The sequence below is a fragment of the Haliaeetus leucocephalus genome, unplaced genomic scaffold, assembly GCF_000737465.1.
Source record: "Haliaeetus leucocephalus isolate CR32 unplaced genomic scaffold, Haliaeetus_leucocephalus-4.0 Scaffold240, whole genome shotgun sequence".
NCBI lineage: Eukaryota > Metazoa > Chordata > Aves > Accipitriformes > Accipitridae > Haliaeetus > Haliaeetus leucocephalus.
This window is the reverse complement of record NW_010972676.1, coordinates 11965604-11987738: the sequence shown is the minus strand read 5'-3', so window position 1 is coordinate 11987738 and position 22135 is coordinate 11965604. Positions and strand designations below refer to the sequence as shown.

Below are 22135 nucleotides of genomic sequence, written 5' to 3'. Positions count from 1 at the left end.
AGTTAGGGGAGGGGGGGGGGGGGGAAGTTGTACATTTCAGGTGGAAGGTTCTGTGTGAGTACCAGTGTGTGACAGTGCAAAACTCAGTTGTTTGAGGTTCCAGAGGTTGAGTGTTCAGAGAACAATCTGTTTCTTCAGCTGTGCGGGCAGATGCTTTAATATTTAATGTGCCATTTCTGTTGCACTTTTCATAAAAACGCTTATTCATGCAGTAGCTATACTTAAGATTTTAGAGCTCTAAATGTTCATAAAAATGCATTGGTTCTGTTTGAAACATTAAGGTGGTAAGCGTAGTTACATGGAGGCTAAAATTTGTGTTTGGCAGTGTGTGATAGGAATACCACTGCAGAGAGAGACTTCAGAGGCTTTGGAATGTATGTCAGTCTGGCATAAGTTTCAAGTCTGAATTTTCGTCCTTTACCTTTCTACTATAGTTACTTATATCCCACTTGCTTGTTGTTTTCCCGAACAGTGTTAATGACTGTACTAGTTGCTTTATATTGTGTTTATTCTAAGCACTGGTATTAGCAAGTAAAGAGTAAATCTTGTCCTTGTCGAAAGCATTCATAACTTAGAAACGTTGCTAGAAAGGAGCTGTAATAATTTGACAGACAAAAGCGTGAATTAACAGTTTAAGCAGAAGACAAAAGATTAGTACAGTGACATAATTGGCTCATAAATGAGTCCCGAGTGTAATAATGATGTCTCTGACTAAAAGATCACAGCCGTAGCCTGCAGTGTGTGGCCCTTTTATTGATGTGATGCAGATACGGTTTAGAAAAGCATACTGAAGGTGAGGTGTCTCCCTGCCCACACAAACTAAGCCAAGAAGAAAAGTGATTAATAAATACGTATTCACATTTCAGAAGGCCCCATCTGATAGAGGCAGGAACACAGTAAGTGGAGGACAGTAGATAGTAGAAATAGGAAGAGAAAATAGCATTAACAGAACAAACTGGCACTCAAAATTTTAAGCTATCTAAATTATCGGTTTGCAGTGACTGTAAAACAAACAAGCCTATAACTATCTGTAATCTAACCTACTCTGTAAGCGTAGGAAGTTGAGTAAAGGAATATCCTTCTAGGTTCCCAGGTTGTTAAGCAGTAAGTAATATAAAATCATACTTGTGAGGTAACTGCATCATGAATCTACAGAAACCTTAGCTATTAAAGCTTTTTCTGTTGAAAGGAGAACAAAGCAAAATATGAAAAGTCATCAAGGAATAAATGGTCAAGAACACAGCTCTCGTTATCTGAATCTTAAAGCAGCTGAAGAAGTACTCACTCTTAGAACTCAAACTAGGTTGGAAACAGATGCCAAGCAGCAATTTTTTTATTCTTTGTAAAAGCCCAAAGAAATACAAACAAAACTCAAGTTGATGGCACATGGAAAAGAGTAACCATACCAGAGAAATGAACTTCAGTACAGCCAGAAGGCTCTAACCAAATTCTGCTGAACTACTAATAAGTTTTCAGATTCAAAGAAGATTGCTGTAGTGTAATTACAGCATTTGTACAGAACTTCCTTCATCCAGAGGGAGTCCCTGCAAATAAAGCTTGGCTTAATGGATCTGAGATCACTTCAAAACTTGCAAAAGGTAGAATAGGACAGTGATTTTTATCATTTGATGTATCCTTGCTCCTGTTTCTGCTAATGTTCAGTTTGTTAGATAAAATCAATTCAAAGGTAAATAAAAAAGGGGGGGGGACGGACTCTAGAACTGCGCTAAAGCGAAAGATAAAAATTGTGGAGGTTCTTGTTTGCTCCTGTTTATCTAGATGATATTTTAAAATTGGATTACGGAGTTTTGTACATGGAAATAAACAAGAGACTTCTTAAATATATTAGGACTGGCTTTGTTTTACCTAATGGTAATGAATAGGGAAAATATTAATTATCCTTGTTATTTATTTAAAAAAAAAAAAAAGCCACATACTGATCAGTCATGGTGAACCATTTCCCAGGTACTGTCATGCTGGATGACTGGTTCAGTTAGCACATGTTGTCATTCTTGTAGATAATAGCTCAAGGACAAAGCTAACAAAAACTTCTTGATCACAGTGGCTTCTTTTATGTTGGTGTAGTAATAGATACAGTTTCATGTATGCAGAAGGTCAAGACCTCTTCCCTTTTTAATGGAGAAATATCATGTGTTAAAACCACAGTATCTTTTCCACTGAACAAACTACTAAGGACATAATAATTTTTGAGGTACTGCACAAAGAAGAAAATAATAATCTTATGTCTGGAGTGGACATGGCCTTTGTTGTATTAAGGGGAGATATAATTAGAGATTGAGGAAAAACTGTAGTGAAGTTTAAATGAGCTTGATATTAGACAGCCTGTGTAAGTTGTGGCATCTCCAGCTTTTGGAGCTTTTAAATATGTTAAATAAGCATATGCAGAATGAAGCAGATGTGATCTTAATTTTGTTTGGGATGAATTAAAGTCCCTTTTTTAATTCTTTGCTAGCAAACTACAGATTTTAAAATGCTTTCTTCTATACATATATTTTGTATCTTTATAAAATCTTGAATAGTATGTTAAAAGTACAGAAGACTATCAGACATAAAATATCTTAAGAATACACAAGAAGCTTTGTAAAATAATAGTATAAATGTTATTTCTTACCTTATTAAATATTTCATCCTAAAAGGCTTGAAATAGGGGATTGCTTGTGGCTGCATGTTGTATATGCTGCTGTAGGTATCTGTGGAGGGAAGGATTTGAGTTCTGAGATATCTTAGTAATTGAAAAAAATAAATCTTAATGTTACTTTTATATTAAATATGGTTAAGAATTTGACATTTAATTATTTTCACCTAATCTGAATATTTGTTACTTCTGTTATTTGATTCTGTCCTGTAGGCAGCAAAGAATGTAGGTATCCTTTCTAACGAGGACAACGAGGCTTACTTCTAGTATTTTGAGGTTTCCATCTAGCTTTATAAAATATTCTTCTAAACTCTTCTTCTGTTTTTGATCCCGTTTTAATTTGTTGATCTTTAGTATATATGTGTAACATGATAAATAGTAATATAAAGTTATTAAATGTTGCTTTAGAAAGGTCTTACCCACTTCTAGTGAGAAATGGTATAAAGCATCAGTCTGATTTTTCTCTGCTCTGTGCAGAACACCAGTTTGAAAATACTGTTCATTCTTCTGTACAATTTCTTCTCTACCCCATGACCCCTTCCTTTTTTCTCAGTTTCAACTTGCTATATGGCCTGAGGAACATCTGATGATCTGGAGCATTTTTTTTTTTCCTGGCAATCAGAAGCAGAAGGCCTCTGCTCTACAATATGTGTGTAGAACAGTCTGCTTTCTGAAATCTTAACTTCTAAACTCATACAAAAAGAATGTCTGATTCATGTACAGAGCAGTGTGAAAATCATGTGTCCCCTCTGAGCTCAGTGGTCACTGTGAATCAGCTGAGATTTGATGGGAGTGAACCGCCAGCTGAGCAAACTGTCATGTAAAGTGTAAAATTCTCTGTAAGTCTCACTTTTCTTTCTTTATAGGTCAATGGCACGGATGCAGATTATGAGTATGAAGAAATTACTCTTGAAAGGGTAACATGCTAAATGTCTTTCTATACTCTTTTAGATGGGATCTATGATACCTTAATATGAAAAATTAATGTCTTGATACTGCTAAATGTCAATCCAAAACAATCCTTACTGTTTTGTATTTTTTTTTTCCTTTAGGTAGATTATTTAACCTAAAGAAAAAAATATACCCAGTTGCTGGAGCAGGAATAGACGTTTTTATTAATATCCTTGAATATTAAGAGGAAAATGGGGGAAGGATCTCCCTGAGACATACTGCATTTAATGTTCTTATCTAGGCTTGTAGAGAGTAATAACACAAATTATTATTTCATTTCCTATATTGCCACTTATGATAGGCTTTTATTTATACCATTTAGTTTTATATTGAGATTCAGGCTTCCAGTTGTGATTACAAGAGATGCCTTGGCATATGCATTGCTTCTTTAGGTTTACAATGTTGAGATCTATCTCAGTTCTCATTTCTTGAGCTGCACTGTTAACAAAAAGAAAGAAAGAAATGGTTGTATTTCACACCTGTGCAGTTCTGGTGGTTACTGAGAGGGTGAAGAGGTCTTGCAGTTTACAGTAAGAGCAGGCAACCTTTGAAGAGAAAATATCAGTCTGAATCTCTGCATCTGTGAGGATATATTACATATGTGACACAAATCATGTGGGGGCTTCTCTGGGAAAATAATTTGTCACTAATAATTTAATGAGGAGCAAATATTTGTATGAATAATCTCAAAGATCTAGCTCACTAGAGAGGGAAGTTTTTATCTAATTTATCAAGTTCACTTCAGTGAGAAAGCTGTGGGGTTGCAACTGTGTCTCTTACAGTTACACAATGACTTATGTTCTTCTATGAAAATAAGTAAATTATGTCTTACATATGGTTATATGTAGTATACTGCTTGAAGTGTCTTTTAGTATTTTTTATTGGTGAAAATTACATAGATTTGGTTCTATATTGAATCAAATAGATACACTTGAATATCTTTTCCCCCAAAAAGAAATGTGTAAATCTTTTTTCCCCTCTACCTTTAGGGAAATTCAGGACTTGGCTTTAGCATTGCAGGTGGTACAGACAACCCACATATTGGGGATGATTCAAGTATTTTCATTACAAAAATTATAGCCGGGGGTGCAGCTGCACAGGATGGAAGATTACGGTATGATGATTTTCTATGTTGGGTTGCTAAATGTTTGTTATTACATCTTCAAACAGTGGAGAGAATGTTTTCTGTTGCTTTTAGTAGTTTTACATGCTACATTACATTTTAAATAAGTTTTACTTACAGAAGTATTTTGTAAATAATGAAAAATATTTGAGTGGACCAATTATTTTTTTCCCCAACCAATAAAATCTGCATTTAAGTGAACTTTATCTTTTCTGTTTGGTGGTATAAGTTGATTATGCCATATGTTCTATAGTCCTTAATTCAATATACAATGGAAGAGCTTAGACAGGTAGGATAGGTAACTAACTCTTGGTTATCCATGTGCAGATTTCCTGATCTGTAAGATAGTTGAGCTTAATAACAACGCTCTTCTATGCTTGGTATAATTCTGTGTCTTAATTTTTCAAAGATACTACACATTTTCAAAAGCAATGGGTTTTTTTTGTTTAAATTAATAGCATACTCCTTCTCCAGTATACCTTGTTTTCTTATTTAACTGTGGACTGATACTACTACTTAACTCCTAGTGAGGAAAAGTTGGCGTATTACTAGATGGTAGCAAGTGATATTTGCAACTTTGAGAAGAGTACTGTTAGAAGTTAATAATAAATTGCATTAATAAATTACTTTTTTTAATCCAGAACAGCCTTTAAATATACTCCTGTATCACTGTGTGGAAAAAACCCACATCCAGTTGTAGGACCAGCTTTTTTCTCGTGTTGTCAAATCATTTTTGGTGCAAATGCCTGATGCATTATGTTTTTTAGTCCTAATAAGCTTATTTCAAGGCTTCATTTTTAGCTTGTTGGCTATTGTCAGAGGTACATCTGGCAGAACACAGTGACAGGTGGGTCAGGCATTGTACTTAGTGTAATGAGAGCTCAGTGTTACTACAGCAACATGTTAAATGGAGTGGAAGGCCAGCACTTAAACAGCTTGTGAAAGGCAGTAATGGAGGTTGTGTTGTTCATATCATGGCTTAAAACTAGTGTGTTCTCACTGCATGCCTCCTAGTTTCTGAATTTTTTTAGTTTTCTCATAGCCCTAAATGTAGTTTGTACGAAGCTCTGTTCAAAATACTGTTTAAATGAAACACATGTAAGATGGCGTTCTCTTTGGCTGTGAACAAAATACTCCCTTTAAATGTCTTCTAGTAGTCCTTGGGTTGTTTTTTTTTAAAGCACTAATTAGTTTTAGACCATTGTCTTGACTCAGCATAATTTTGAAGCAAAATCTATGTATCTTATTGTGTTAACATGTATGTTAGTGTATTGTAGATAAAATATTAGGCTCCTAATGTGTCTGCTCTGCTATAACACAACAGCTGAACATGAATGTTGCTGTCTCTAGGGTTAACGATTGTATTCTACGAGTAAATGAGGTGGATGTTCGTGATGTGACACACAGCAAAGCAGTTGAAGCATTGAAAGAAGCGGGATCAATTGTACGATTGTATGTCAAAAGAAGAAAACCAGTCACAGAAAAAATAGTGGAAATCAAACTTGTAAAAGGCCCTAAAGGTATGTAGGAATTATAAAGCTTCTGTTTCACGAGAAGGATAGTGTTGACGATAGATTTCTGCATTTATTTTTCAAAATAAAATAGTAAGTTGCATATGACGTTCTAGGAAATGCAGAATAATGAAAAATAAGATAATGGCATCTCAAATGCTTCTGAATTTTCATCCATGTCTTGAAACTTCCTGTAGAATGCATGTTTTTCTTTCAAATGATAAAAATGTGTTTCTGATAGTATTTAGTAATTTTTTTTAGTATATTACAAATGGGAGTAAAATATTTAATTGAATTACCTAGAAAGGATTTTGAGAGATTAAAAAACACTTAGACAGCTTTATTTTGTTTCTATATGGGTAAATGTTGGACAATGGTTCTTTAAATATTAGTGGAGATGCTATAGCTCTGCTGTGTGCATCTTTCACAAGGCATGGAGCAAATGGTTTAGTTTTTGATTTTCAGAACTTCTGTAAATGTTACGTCTTCTCCAGAACTTTCTGGAAAACTATGGAGTTCATTTGGAAAGGCATCCAGTATTGCTTCAGCCAGAGCCTAGTATTTTTATATATGCATTTGTGTGATACAAATAGTATTATTAGTTATATAATAATTTGAATCTAATGAATGCTAAAAGGTTTCTTGAGTAACGATTTTATCTTCAAGCAGGTCTTGGTTTCAGTATTGCTGGTGGTGTAGGAAATCAGCATATACCTGGAGACAACAGCATCTATGTAACCAAAATCATTGAAGGTGGGGCAGCACATAAAGATGGCAAACTTCAGATTGGAGACAAACTTTTAGCTGTAAGTAAGAGCTGCATTTTTTTTATGGTCATTCACTTTTAGGCCCAGTAAGGGCATGGTTTACTTTGTGGTTAAGCTGCCTGCCAGTGGAGTGTTACTTCATAGAACTCAGTAAAAAAATTGATATTGCCAGGAAATCAATGATAAAAATTAAATCTGCAGTGTTCAACACCATCTCATCAGGAAATCTGAAATCTATTCCTGTCCCAACGTTTCATGCAAAACTTGTATTAATCACCATGTTTATTTCTGATGCCTGCTATTATTTTTCTGGGATCTGAGTGACAGGATTGTAAACTATCATACAATGGGATTGTTTCTCTTCTCAAAAAAGAACAACAGAAAGGAACTCCATGTACTGGTGGCTGGCCAGCCTGTAGTGAAACTGCGGCTTACATTGGATTTCAGTGTTTGTAATGCTTTGAATGGTTTGGTTTTTTTTTTTTTAAGTTTAAAATACTTCAAAGTTGAATTTTCTATGCACAAAGTAAAAGTAACTTTCAACTTTCTTAAATTCCATCCACAAATCTAGTTGTCCAGCTAGAAAAATGAGAGCCAGAGCCAGGAATTTCTGAATGAATTTCTGAATTTTAAACTCAACTCTGATTGAGGGCTCCACCCTCCTATGTCTATCAGGCAATACCTGTAAGAGCTCTGAGTACATCTGTACTCAGAGTACGTGACAGCAGAGTGTGTGCTTTATTGCTCTTTGAACAGTAAGAAACTGACTCCAAATTTTTAGTGCAGAGTTTCCTGTCTGTTAAAAGATTTTTTGGATAAGTTAGCCACTTAAATAAAGAGCTGGGAAAACTGAAGCTACTTAAAGAATTCTGGTATTATCCCTTTATCTAAAGAATCCTGCTTTTTTGAAGTATTAGGAATGAGATCTTGGTGTTAAAATGGATAGTTCCGTGAAACCAGCTCAAGACATGAGCAAATCCTTACGTGAGAACTGGGAGGAAAAAAAGAGAAAGAGAATATATTATTTTTACTATTAGCTGCACAATAACTATATACCTTCATATGCCATGCAAATTCACAAACCCCAAGATCCAGCTGCTTGATGACAATGCTGTCACATATTTGATGTTTTTAAGTTTTGAAATCTGCATCATGGGAAGTGTTTTGATTATAGGACCTCCCCAGAATGCGAGGGCACTGGAAAGCTTCCTTTTAATGGTGAACTGCTTTCCAGTGTTATAATTTGTCACCTGTACAAGAAAATTTCATGCTAACTTGCTTATATCATAAAATATATGGAAAGTTTTAATGAATTTTTGTTAGAAGTAGCAAACTTTTGCGACAGATTACTTTGTCCAGTATTACTTTATCCATTAAAAAAAATTGCCTGACAAAAGTAAATAAAGTAGTTTTGGATTAATATCAGATACTGTTTCAGGGATGCAAGGAGCATATACATTATGCTATTGGATATAGTAAATATAATGTCCTAATTTATTGTAGCTGTAATCATTCCCTCAGTTCATTAAGTTAGGAAAGAAGTGGGTAAAATGTCATCTATAATATCTTCTGATTAGCCAAATTTCACTTACTCAAAGCTTTAGTCGCTAATGTAGAGAGAAGCTCCCGTATTTTGCAGAATGTAACTTTCTGTCTGCATATTTAGGTTGTACTGCAATTACTAATGCACTGCAAAATGACTTTTCAGTCATCAGAGTGGTAGGAATTTAAATCTGTTTACAAAAAAATAATTCAGTAAGAGGCTTTTGGAAAACTTTTAGGAAACTTTTAGAAAACACTGATGGAAAGAATATATTTAAGCAGTAGAGTTTTTTCCCCTGCAGATAACAATTGACAAGGCCCAGTTGTTTTTACACAGGATATAAAGTTAAGTAATCAAACAAAGGAAGGTGTCTTTGGTCCCTCAGGTTCAGTGCAGTACAAGCCTTATTTCCCACGTTGTCTGGAATTATCTGCAGAAGTTACTTCCCTCATCAAAATATGGAAGAGAGGGTCAGCAACTCAATTTACTGTGGCTCTATATGAGATAATAATTGTTAAAGGATTTTTTTTTTTAAACTGAAGTGCTAGTGTTTCACCTTAGTAGCAATAGTTTAAAAAAATCTGTTGTCTGTAAAGTTAAACTACTTCTTATTACTTGGCATGTAAATCAGTCCTTTGGGATCTTCTCCAGTTTTGACACCTACTTTTGACCACTTGCAAGAATATGTTGTCCCACTATAATGTCTAGAACTTTTATGTCATGACAAGATCATGTAAGATTTATTCTTACTAGAAGAAAATTTCCTCTATTTAATGCTTGCAATAACACACTGTGTCAGTACTGTGATCGTGCATGCTTATGGCATTTTGAGTGTCATATTTGTCCTCTTAGTTTTCCAAAGTCATGTGTGCATTCTTTACAATGTTACGGTTAATACAGTTTATCGTAATCTTTTGAGGAAAGACTTGTCTGTCTTATATTTCACAGCACTAAAAAGCATCTCTTATATAACTTTTATATAACCGATCTTGTCTGTGGCAGATGAATCCTAATAAAGGCTCTCAATGCCAAAGTGCTCCAACAGCTTTCAGTGAATGTCCTATGAAACGGTACATACTTCTATGTTGAGAGGGTTTTTTTTCTCTTTAGGTGAACAGTGTTTGCTTAGAAGAAGTTACTCATGAAGAAGCAGTGACTGCCTTAAAAAACACATCTGACTTTGTTTATCTGAAAGTTGCAAAACCCACCAGCATGTTCATGAACGACAGCTATGCCCCTCCTGACATCACAAACTGTGAGTTCAGCTTATCTTTGTGATGTAATTATTTTTTCCTTTAAGGCTTTAACATATCCCATTTTTAGTATTTTAAGAGTTTCAATCTTTTTAAAATTACAAGGTGTGAAAATCTGATATAAGAAAGTTGATGAATCAGGAAAACTATATGCTGAACAGAATAACATCCTATAGCTTGTGTACTGAAAAGACAGCAACAATGGGGCTCTTAGTGTGTTTCTGTGACTGATGTGGCCTAGTCGTAGTGACTCGATGTTTCTGATCACTTGCTGATGAGTGGAAGGAGAACACGTGGCTCATGCTCCTGGAGGCTGTGAAGAGTAACAAACAATGCACTGTGTAGATGGTCAGTATCCTGTGAACTGAGCAAAAGACAGTACTGTTTGAGGTAGAGGTTAGTAATGATTCTGACTTTTTTTTTTCCTGTTTTCGTGCTTTTTCATGAGCTGCACGTATTTGAATAAACTGGACTAGGAGGAGGGGGAGGTCTTGACCGCTGATGCCTGCCTGCAAATGTGTTGTGAAATTCCATGTTAACTTACTTGAAATCTTACTTCAGTTTTGACATAACTGTTGATAATTCAAATGGAAAACCAGTGAATGCTATATTGAAAATAGTTACAGGAGCTTCTTGTTGACATAAGGGTACTACTTACAGGAGTCTTTTTTAAGTCAAACATCCAAATCCAGAAAGTTCAGTGTTGAACTACAATGTAAAGAAAAATTTGAATTTAATGTATTGTTTCTTCAAGAGGGATATTACCATTTAGTGTTTGGACAAAGGGATGAGAATGATAGAACTGTATCTTTCAATACTCAATAGGTGGACTTTTCTGCATAACCAGTTTTACTCACCTTGTCACATAAAATGGTTCTGGGGGAGAGTTATTTTAGGTGGTTTTTTGTTTCCTGCTGTTAGATATGAGTAATTGATATGTAGCACTGATCTGTTCAGATACTATATGTGAAAAAGGATCACTTTTGGGCTAAAAAGCCACTGATGTAATCTAAAACAGTGTGTAAAGAACAAAAAAAGTGCAGCACAACAAAGGACTGAAGTACCTTATAAGCCCATAATTTATCGGTGACAGCTACAGTGTCTTTAAATCTATTTGTAAGCTTACTGAATTACAATTTGGAGCTAATTAGGTTTTATGTCTTCACTGTCTTATTAGAAGGGTGCTCTTGAAGGCTCCATTCTTTGACATAAAACTTAATTTTCAGCCTTCACTTATTCATCCCTAGTTTTACACTCAAATATATGGTTAGAGAGCAGCCATTTTCCCTTACGGTATCTCGTTTGTCCAATAATTCAACCTTTCCCACTGTTTCCTTGGAAGGCAGGCTTCTTTTTCTCTCTCCATGGTAGCTGACCTCTTCATATGTTTCACCTTGAATTCAGTTTTTCTGGAACAGAGGTAACCGAATTTGTATGTAGTGTTCTTCGTAGTGTTGCAGTAATGCAATTACACTGCTGTGGGTGGTGATGTGACAAACATAGAGGTATCTTATCTATTACTACTGTATCTTGACTCAATCATTGGGATATTTACTTTATGAATCTTTTGTGGGGGCAAAGGCAAAGCCTCAAGAAAGTTTGGGGAGAGGAAGGTAGAGAAGGAGCTCGTTCCTGATAATTTGGCCAATCCTAATAAATCAATGATACCCTCATATTGGCAAAAGTCATACTTAATAACTTTTGCTCAGTGCCTCTGATTATTAAAAAACAATTTGCAGTAAGGCTTCAATGGAAAAGAACAAAGCGCTGTAGCGATTTAGAGGACTGGTTATCTCTTTTGGGAGGAAAACTGAACTGAAACTGTTCACTTTGTGAGAGTGGAGGAAGGAACCTGTAGTAGGATTTGACAAACCTACTCCTTTATTAGGCAACCATAAAGGAATAGTTGGATATAAACGTAGATTTTCATTTTTGTCGTGGTTTAACCCCAGCCAGCAACTAAGCACCACGCAGCTGCTCGCTCACTCCCCCCCATCCAGTGGGATGGGGGAGAAAATCGGGAAAAGAAGTAAAACTCCTGGGTTGAGATAAGAACGGTTTAATAGAACAGAAAAGAAGAAACTAATAATGATAATGATAACACTAATAAAATGACAACAGTAGTAATAAAAGGATTGGAATGTACGAATGATGCGCAGGGCAATTGCTCACCCCCCGCCGACCGACACCCAGCCAGTTCCCGAGCGGCGAATCCCTGCCCCCCACTTCCCGGTACCTAAAATAGATGGGACGTCACATGGTATGCAATACACTGTTGGCCAGTTTGGGTCAGGTGCCCTGGCTGGGCATGAGAAGCTGAAAAATCCTTGACTCTAGTCTAAACACTACTGAGCAACAACTGAAAACATCAGTGTTATCAACATTCTTCACATACTGAACTCAAAACATAGCACCGTACCAGCTACTAGGAAGACAGTTAACTCTATCCCAGCTGAAACCAGGACAATTTTAAATTTTTATGTGCTTTGGTACTGTTCATTAAATGATACTTTGATGTTAAAAAGACTGTCTATAGACTCGAGAAGTTAAGAACAGAGATACCAAACTCAGCGCGGCTAATTCTCAATACTGTAGTTCAGTAGTTTGGTTTTAGGTAGGTGAGATCAGACTGCTGAGGGTCTTATTTGAAGCAGCAGTCATATTTCCTCTTTGACTACAAATTGACGTTCTCCTTTGGGTGATTATTTTGTTTTTATATTCACATTATCTGTACTAATATGTACTTTTAACGGAATATTTGCTCTAGCAGTATGCATAAGGACATGCAGTTGGCCCTCTTCTCATGCAGCGAATTAATTTCTCTCAAATGGTGGATGAGCTGGAGACTCAGTTCATAGAATTTAATTGCATCATAACATAAGAGCCATAAAAGAGACAGTGGTATCTTCAAGAATACCTTCTTACCATGTCTGTTTGCTCTTCAGGGAAGTTCTGTCAAGGGTAATCTCACACGATTGCCATGAGGATGTGCGCTGCCATCTGGCCTTGAGTCCTTAATTTCCCAGTATACATGACTTAGTCTCACATCCATTTTCTGGAGGTAAATGACCTGGCCACACATGTAGGCCCTCTTTTGTCCCATTACTGTCCTCCCTCCCAAGTTTCTCTTCATTTGGCTGCTCTCCCTGTAAGTGGGACTTGAGAGAGACAGTGGCATTCTGTGCAGCCCAGTATCCCGTCCTTTGTGTGAAATGGCACTTCTGTCCACTGAGAGGTGAAAAGCCAATCTCTTCAGCTGTCAAGCCCCTCAAGCTCCAGCAGCTTCTTATGCAAACCTTTCTCTTCCTGCTGAAGCATTTTGAAAAAATCACACGAGATTTCTTAGATTCCATGTGTTTGTCTTCTGTCCTTTGGTGACCTTTGATAAGGTTTGTGGGCTAAAGTGCTGTCTGGACTTCTGAGTGGATTTTCTGGGTTTTGTTTCATTTAGCTGCAGTTTTAACCTTCAGTTCTCTGTCTGAAGTTACTCTGGGTTTTTTTTTACGCCGTTTCTGGTAGACTTTTGTCAACAGTTAATCAAAGAACATTCTTCTGCAAAGTGCTGGGTCCTTTGATGAAACTTCAGTCTGTTTCTTTTCCATACAACAGGACAGCCTTTCCTACCCAAGGCTTCACATGCTTGTATGTCTCTGTTGATCAAAGTGCAGCTGGCTGTTACTGCACCTGGCATGGAGACTCAGGATTTACTGCCTGAATTTTGCATACAAAATAGATCCAAAGGTCTTGCCTGAGGTGTTTAATGGCTTAATTCAAGGAAATCTGTTTAGTCTTTTGCTAAATCTTCGCCTATAAGAAGCAACTGCATATGGCTAAGATGCTGTTTTTCTAATACAGAGCAGAACAAAAGCTTTTTCAGTACCCCTCAATATTTTCACATTTACAATGAAAATTTCAAAGGGAGATACCAATCTCCTCAAGGGCTGTTGCTTCTTTATAAAGTAGTACTACAACTTTGCAACTAGGAAGCCTCCACTTTCTGTAGGGAGCTGCTCAATTAGAACTCATACCAAAAAGTGGTGGCTCCTGTGGATAGCAGTTTAGAAGCTGATGTTTTCAGGGCCACCATTTCAAGGTTTGTTTTTATCTTCGTTCTCATCTCAGAGGAGATGTCCAAAAGTGATGCTGCATTTAGCAGAGCAGTACCTGGCTCAGGAGCCTTAGGTTAGGGACTCTGAAGAGCTTTTCCCAGATGACAGAAATAAAGAGGTATTTTCTAGAATCACCTGGATTGTGAGTGAATGTTGAAACAGTTACCAGTCTTCTTTCTTAACCTACTCACCTGCAGCTGTTTTGAGACATGTATTTGCAATCCTCCTTTGTATTTCTGTCCATCAGAATCCTCTTATCCAGGTTCTTAGGAGTTCAGGCCCATCATAAAGGAGAAGTAATACGTACTATTACTTTCACTACTGAATCTCTTAAATCCTCACAGATGCTGCCTATGGACATGTCCATTACAAATGATGTTAAGGTAGAAACTCTGTCTACTACCTGAGTATATATGTAGACTGCTCACTGCCCAGAACTCGCCTTTTTTTTCTTCTTTTTTTTTCTTTTTTAAAATTTGCATGGGTGTTTTTTAAACACTCATTTTATCAGAAACAACTAAAAGCACAGTGCATGGTACTTACCATCTTGGTATCTCTACTGTCTGCAGAACATACAGTAGATTGCTCACTGTGCTAACTTTTGTAAACATGATAATTCATTCAGAAGTCCAGACAACACCAAATTCAGAATTTGGTTGTCTTTAAGACTTTCTCTCTGGAACTGGTCTAGTTTAGTTATAGGGCTGCCTCACTTTCCCTGGTGATAGGGACTTAAAATGCAGAGCTAGGGATACTGAAGAACTGTTTGAGAACCAGGTTCACAAATTTCAGTATCTAGGTTTTCTGCAAAATCTGTTTTCTTTTAGAACTACTGTAGTAAGAGTACCAGCCACACAATAGTGTGGTCTGATGGCGGAAGAAATGGGACAAAGTAAGGTAGCATCCATATAGATAATTAAATCATTTGATATTGGATATTTCTTTGGGGTTAGTGTCTTTGAATTGAGGGACATTTGATCAAGAGGTTTCTGAGATTCTGAGATTCTGATCTATGGCAGTATTTATTGAGAAGAGTACAGATCCTGCCACTGCTGTGCACCTGGGGCTGAAAATTGACCTCTTATCATTTGATATTTATCAGAATGCATGAATGGCTTCTGGCTGCTTGTGGAGGAAGTTAATGTTGAAAATCTTGTTAAAGAAGTTGGGGCTGTGTGAGCATTTAGCAGGGAATGAATGTAGAAAAAACAGTTCATGTTGTGTCCTGTAGCTCTAGAGACTGGTATGTGCATGGGCAATGAAGGCTTGACCACAGCCCTTGACAGTCCGGAATAGTTGATTGCTATGCCTGTTCCTATTGCTTCTGTGAGATTTTTCTTTTAACCCTTGAGGTGTGGATTGTTAGTTTAAACAGTTACGTTACAGTGATCTCCGTTTTCTGACTCAAGAAGAATGCAATTATGTAAGATTGTTCTTTCTGAGCACATTGCCATTTGAATAATGTTCTCTTGTGTGGCATCCAGTCTCTGAGACACTGAAAGACGAGAACTTCCAGTATGGGAAACATGGAAATTCAACAAAAATAACTATGTTCATTGTATGCCAAGGAACAACAGCACTGTAGGTGGGATGGTCCTGTGGACTGATGCCACCCAGCTGACTAGCACCATTGGCAACTAAATCGATTTGTATATTTGATAATCATAGCTATTAGACTTCTGTAGTAGGGAATGTAAACTGCATCAGTAATCTCTATATAAATGTTGGTCATTAAATGGTTCCTGGAACAAATGTCCAGTAACTTGTTGTTATTAATGCTTTTAAAGTTGTTTGGTTGAAATATTACTAAGAAGGTCTAGAGCTTGCTATTTAAAAACACCGACATTACCTGTACAGTGCGTATTGTAGAATATCAGAGACAGAAAAGTGTCTACACAGTTTTTGAGAGACAGAGGGCTTGCTTCCTATACAGGCCTCCTTTGAAGACATTATTCATGATGCATTTTTGAGTCCTAGTAAATTCTAAAGGTTTTTCCTTTTTGTGTGTGTGTGTGCATGTGTTGGTACGGTATTTCCACCCTGCATTGAGAAATAAAATACTGCAAGGTAGGGAATAATCAGTTTCCTCACTAGAGACATGCATGCCTTATCATTCTTTAAATGGCATAAACACAGGAAGGGAAGAATAGGTAATAACAGCAAATTACAATAAAGTTTTAATTTTATTTGCTACTTTAGAGATTGTACTTGTGATTGGCATCCTCAGTTTGCAGATAATACAGAAATAATAGGAAATCTTCCAATTTCTTTTTGTGTAGAACTGTGTTATGTCAAGGCGGGGGCGGATTTGGAACTGGAATGTCTCCTTAAGAGTCTTTGACTTTTCCTGTCAAAGCAAGTTCATTTTATGCATGTAATTTTCTGTTCATCCAAAACGCAGTTCCTTTATCAGTTACATCAGTAATAATATTTACTTGGAAACAGAAGTTTAGACCTGATTTAGAATTCAGTAAGTGATGGCTTGCCTTTTATTTCTATCATGTTCCTCATGAATATTAATATTCTTCAGGTATACTATCCAGCTACAACGATTTTAGGAAAGGTGCAGGCATGTTTTTTTGCAGGAACTCCATAGAGAGCCTTTTTATGCCTTGTACGTTTGCTTCCTTAGAGCTGAGAATACCAGCCTTGAGAAAGGACCTGACTTTTCTAAGCAAGTAGCGTGTGTAGAACTTTATAAACGATGTAGCCAGTGCTGACGTGGAACAGTCCACGGGTCTGAAATAAAACTTATATTGCTCAATAGCTGAGTTATGTGGTGAAAGAATACAAAATTTAAAAAATAAGAATATGTTACAGTGTTAGATGGTATGTGTGTTTCTGAACATGATGCAGTTAAAAGCTTTAGGAACCCTAAAAACAATAAAACTGTAAGTCAGTACTGTAAGTCAACGACCGTAGAATTTGTTATGAAAAATCTGATTGCTTCCTATAAAATATGCATCATTTATAGCTGCCACTGATTTGTTAAAAGCAACTGTAAATTCATTTTGTGAAATGAGGAAATTTAGTGCATGAACAGAATGTACAGACCTGCTATACTGTGCTACAGTTGTTTAGGGTTTTTTAATCAAAACCTGTTTTCCACTAATTGGAAAAGCACTCATAAAGTCTGCATTCCATTTTTTTGTGCTTTAGCTGTAAAATTTTCTGAGGAAAATCAAAATAACTATATTTATGTACACTAGTCATTTTTTAAAGTATCATTTGCTTTAAACAAAAAGTACATACAATAACATGAAAATATTGTATTAAAATACAATATTATATTGTATTAAAATACAAGTGTTTGGGGTTTTTTTCCATTGAAAAGTAGATATTCCTGTATGGTTTGGTAATCATTGTGAAAATCTGTTGCCAAAACTCAAATGTGGCTAAAAAACAAGTTTTGAAATTGACAGTAAACTGTCCAAATCTGTAACCAGTGCATAGAAGCTAAATATTGTGCCAAGGCAGACAGAAAGAATTAAGTAGTGGGTTCTATAGTCTTCAAATCCTTGCAGGGAGCAGAACGATGAAGGTGCAATGTACATGTGTTACAGCTGTTCTAAAAAATGGTTTTAGGAGTTGTGTCTTGAACAACTCCTAATTATTAGGGAATTCTCAAATATGAATGCTTTTGTTGATCATTTGGTTTTAGCAAAAGCAGTGTTCTCTTTGCTGTAGACCTCATGAAGCTAACTTGAGGAAGCTTCCTTTTGTCTGTGTTGTAGAGGGGGACAGGCTACCTCTTGCACTCAGTTTTTGAACTTTGCTGAAACCACTTGTGAATCCAGAGTTGCAATTTCCAAAAGTTCTGCACAGTCCCAGACTAGAGCATGCAACTCACTGAGGGCTGGTGTGTCTGAATAACATAACTTAATTACTTTATCAGCTAGTGCTTTTAAACTACCTAAGCTGTTAATAGTGGATTTTAATGCTTGCTGAAACACATTCTGGAAAAATGAAAGAGCTCTAGTACTGTGACAAAGCTTTAAAGAATAAGAAGCAGTCTGGCTAATCAGATATGATACCAGATGTTACATGCCAGGCATTAAGGTACTATAGGGGTTTCCTGTCTGGCTTGGTACCTCTTTTATTAAACCACTGATTGGGGTAAGACCATGTTGATGTGATACATACTCCACGTATGGAATTTGCTGCACACAGGTTTACTAGGAATCTAGAATGATACAGAATCAATCCAGCGCAGATTGGGTGGTTTGAAAGCTGGCTATTTAGCAAATCTATCATATAAAAATACTCTTGATGAAGTCCCTATATGATCCGAACATTCTGCCAGTGGTTTAAAAAGAAAAACAAAAAAGGAGAATATACAGGTCGCTTCTGCAATCTATGTCATGTCTATTCAGTTAAAAAGCTTAGTGTAAATCCTGAAAGGTCAGGCACCACACCAGATACAGCAAGTGAATAAGAGCAGAGAAGTCTGGCAACTTTTAATAATGTTGCATCTGTCAAGTGTCCCCACCCTCCATGTTTCAGCCTCGAAGCTTGAAGCACCTACACCAGGAAAAAGATTTTCAATTGTAGAATATGCTTTGTAATAGGAGAGAGTGGTTATGACTACGCCTGGTGAACGGACACTTAAAATTGGTGTGCCTAACTTGGAAATATAATGCACCCTCTTGATTGTTTATTGGAAAAACTCTCCTGGAATTGTAGAATATTTTCGATCAATTGAAATCATTAAGATGCTAAATTTTTCTAGTATGTGTGTTGTGGTTCAGGTAAAACATATGCACTTCATGCACAGGATTCGGGGCCTCTTATGCAAGACGTTAGACTAAATCCTTTTAATACTCCTTTCTAATTTTAATCAACGAACCTGTGAATAAGGCAACTGACCCTTGCAGTACAGTTGAAATTTTTTGCACTAGCTTGTTTATTCCTCTCAGTAAATTGATGCCTCTTACCCTGAAGAGTAGGTTGTGGAATAATCCTACCTTTGTCTCCTGATGTGTGCTGTTGGCTGAGCACATACTAGCATCACTGCCAGCACCTTTGCTATTCAAGGTGGTTTTGTTCAGTGTCTAAGAAATGTAACATTCCTCCCTGTTCAGACCAATCAGAATGGCCTGGAGTATTCTGGAGATGCTAGGATGCTCTGCATCAAAGCATTGAAAAGAAAGAGGTAGGCAGCTTGACAGTTTGGCAGAAGTGTAACATCAAAATGTTCTATTTTTCACTGGTGCTCTGACGTAGTGATTTTAAGAAACTGAAATTGTTAATTGACTTCAGTCAAGTTAAAGACAACTTTAAAAACAGATAAATCTCCAGATTGTCCTCATGGGCTTCAGCTATCCACAGTGTCTGTTTCTAAAAAAGTGTTTTTTGAGACACAATCAAACTGAAAAATTTGCTTACTGACTTTAAGTGTGAGGAGACTGGGGAATGTGTAGATGTAACACAATATTTTAGAACTGTGATATTTATAATGTGTCATTTGAACTATTATATTTTGTTTTTAGAAGAGATCACTCCTATTTCAGTTCCTCCAGCTTTTTCCTTAATGCTTTTTTTTCCTTTTTTTTTTTTTTTTTTTTTTTTTTTTTCCCCTCTTTGAAGCTTATTCTCAGCCAGTAGATAACCATATCACTCCATCTGCCTACCTGGGACAGTCCCTGCCCCCAGCATCACCAGGGCGATATTCACCAATTCCCAAGGGAATGCTTGGAGATGATGAGATTACCAGGTAATGAATAACCAAAGCTACATGTCAAATTAGTTAACCAGGGAAGCTCGTAAGATCTGTTTGTGGGCAAAATACTAGCAAATACCATATTTTGTTTCAAGAAATAAATGTTAGTTTCTTAACACTTGTAAACATTGTTGTAAGGAGAAAACTAGATATATTTATATGTACACACATGTGGGCACACACACATGATTTATCAGTCCAGGAATGGCATTAAAATCAGAGTGCCCTGCCAAAGTGCTCCATGAGTTGACTGAGGTTTTTTACGATGGTAGTATGAGCAGACTAGAGATTATTTCTTATTTTAAAGCCAGCAATGTTTTTTGTTGTTGTTTTGCTTTTGTTTGTGAGGTGGTTTTTGTTTGTTTGTTTTTCTGTTCCTCCCCACCCCCTGACAAGGGTTTGATTTGATGGATTCCTAAATCCAGAAAGGCTAGAGAGCTCTTTAATCCTTTCGCATTAACAGACCATTCATTCCTTCACTGATTCAGTAGATTGCATTAATCTTTTGTTCATCATTGCTGATAAAGGGAAGCTCTTCTGATTATGTTACCCTTCTGTTCTGCAAGTGTAGGAATATTATACTGTATTTTCAGTATGTTGTTGCTGAATTCTGTGTCACAACATCTGATATGGATAATGTCACTCAGTTTCTGAGGCAGGGTCTACCCAGGATTGAAACTTAAGTGGTATAATAAGTTGGAGAATGAATTTTAGTGTATTGGAAGGTAGGATATGTCTTTGTAGTTATTTTTAACTTGGGGTTAGGTGGACATATAAGCCAAAGTGGTTCTGTCCTGCTGATAGCATTGCTGAACTTACAGTTTTATAGCTTTCCTTTAAAATTACTATAAAAGGAAGTTTTTAGATTTCTTTTGAAATGCAAGGGCTATTCAGAGAAGGCTTTGGGTGATTTTCTTTAAATTACCCCCCCCCCCCTTTCGTTCCCTCCATCCCAAAAAGAGGTTTAGAAATTTTGAGTAATATTTTAAAAGATACTGCATATTTATATTCTCTAACTGCAGCATTTTTGTTAATGTATTAGTGCGATCCAGAGCAATATACATAGGTTTTCACAATGTCATTTATTTGTAATAAAATAGAACTCTGAATAAATGAATATAATAGCTGACCGGATGAAATTTAAGAATTTGACACTAAGTTGATTTAAGAGCTAGTGCAAAAATGGAGTGATTTTTAAAGATCAGACTAAATGATATTTTTTTGTTTTGGAAAAATGCAGCTTCTTAGTTTATCACATAAATTAATAATTAATGTCTCCAAATACTTAAGAATGTCCATTAATTGTTCTTTAGTGCTCTCTAGTGATTTTTCAAATGCAGTGCACAGTTGCTCTGCTTTATCAGAAATGTCTGTTTCTGAAATCATTTATGCTTTTCTTGTATTGGGTCAAGTAGCAGATTAGTAGATTTTTGGGAGGAGTGTTTCTGCATTAGAAGTTGACTGGCCTTGTCTCAACTTGATCAGTATTTCTTCTTTCCTCTCTTCATCCGAGTCAGGAGGGGATTCTATAAAAAGAATGCAACAACTTGGTTTAGATTTAACTTTTTCAAATTGCAGTTGCTGCAAATAAATTGCAAATGTATTTGAGAATACAAAAAAAGTCTGATCTTTTTTTTTTTAAAAGGGCTTATGCATACTTCTTGAATTGTTCTTTGCTGTATTTATTGCTTGACCAACTGGAGTGAAATTAAAGCAGTAAGGGCATACTTTTCATTGTTGGTCTTTCCATTAGAATTTGTTCTTTAAGTTTCAGAAAGGCAAAAGAGTATTTTGTTGCTTGCTATTGCCATTAAATAGAATAAGACTGAGCTATATCGAGGCTCTTCAAATAGTCTGGAAAGTGTTAAGTAATAACACTTAGCACTGAATAGGATTGCAGCATAATAGGAATTTAGAATACATACATACTTATGGATTGTTCAGTTCACCTAACAACAGGAAGGGGATTTTGTGTTGCATCTAGAAGCAGAATTGAAAGCATACAAATAATGGAAGCTATTATTTGAAAGTCTAAGCTTTTTTGGGGGGGAGTGGGAAACGACGGGACTGGGGAGGAGTGGGTGGGACACAGGACACTGTTGCCTTAAGAAATGTGTAACTTTTGATACCTGAATTTTCAACACTACTTTTCTTAGAGAACTTAGCTTTTCTAATTGTTTATTTTACTTCTACTCATGTCTAGTGACGAAGATTTCGTATTCCTTTCTTTCATTCAGGGAGCCTAGAAAGGTCATCCTACATCGAGGATCAACAGGTCTTGGTTTCAACATTGTTGGAGGAGAAGATGGAGAAGGAATTTTCATCTCTTTCATCCTTGCAGGAGGGCCAGCTGACCTAAGTGGAGAGCTTAGGAAAGGAGATCGTATAATATCTGTAGGATTCCTTGCTTCTTTTACTTAAACAACAAAAGTTTTCCCCTCCCTGTATATTAATGCCAGTTAGTGATTTATAATCAAAGAATATAATTAACTGAGCTAAATTT

General features: G+C 36.3%; 1 protein-coding gene across 1 annotated transcript in view; it reads left to right on the top strand.

Annotated features, from left to right (window-relative positions):
* Window positions 1-22135, top strand: part of DLG1 (discs, large homolog 1 (Drosophila)) — a 175067-nt gene that overhangs the window by 109244 nt on the left and 43688 nt on the right. Inside the window, exons 7-13 of the mRNA XM_010568436.1 lie at window positions 3523-3573; window positions 4597-4721; window positions 6081-6250; window positions 6911-7047; window positions 9662-9806; window positions 19500-19626; window positions 21870-22026. Of these exons, the coding sequence (XP_010566738.1) occupies window positions 3523-3573; window positions 4597-4721; window positions 6081-6250; window positions 6911-7047; window positions 9662-9806; window positions 19500-19626; window positions 21870-22026 (912 nt within the window). The remainder of the gene's footprint in view (window positions 1-3522; window positions 3574-4596; window positions 4722-6080; window positions 6251-6910; window positions 7048-9661; window positions 9807-19499; window positions 19627-21869; window positions 22027-22135) is intronic.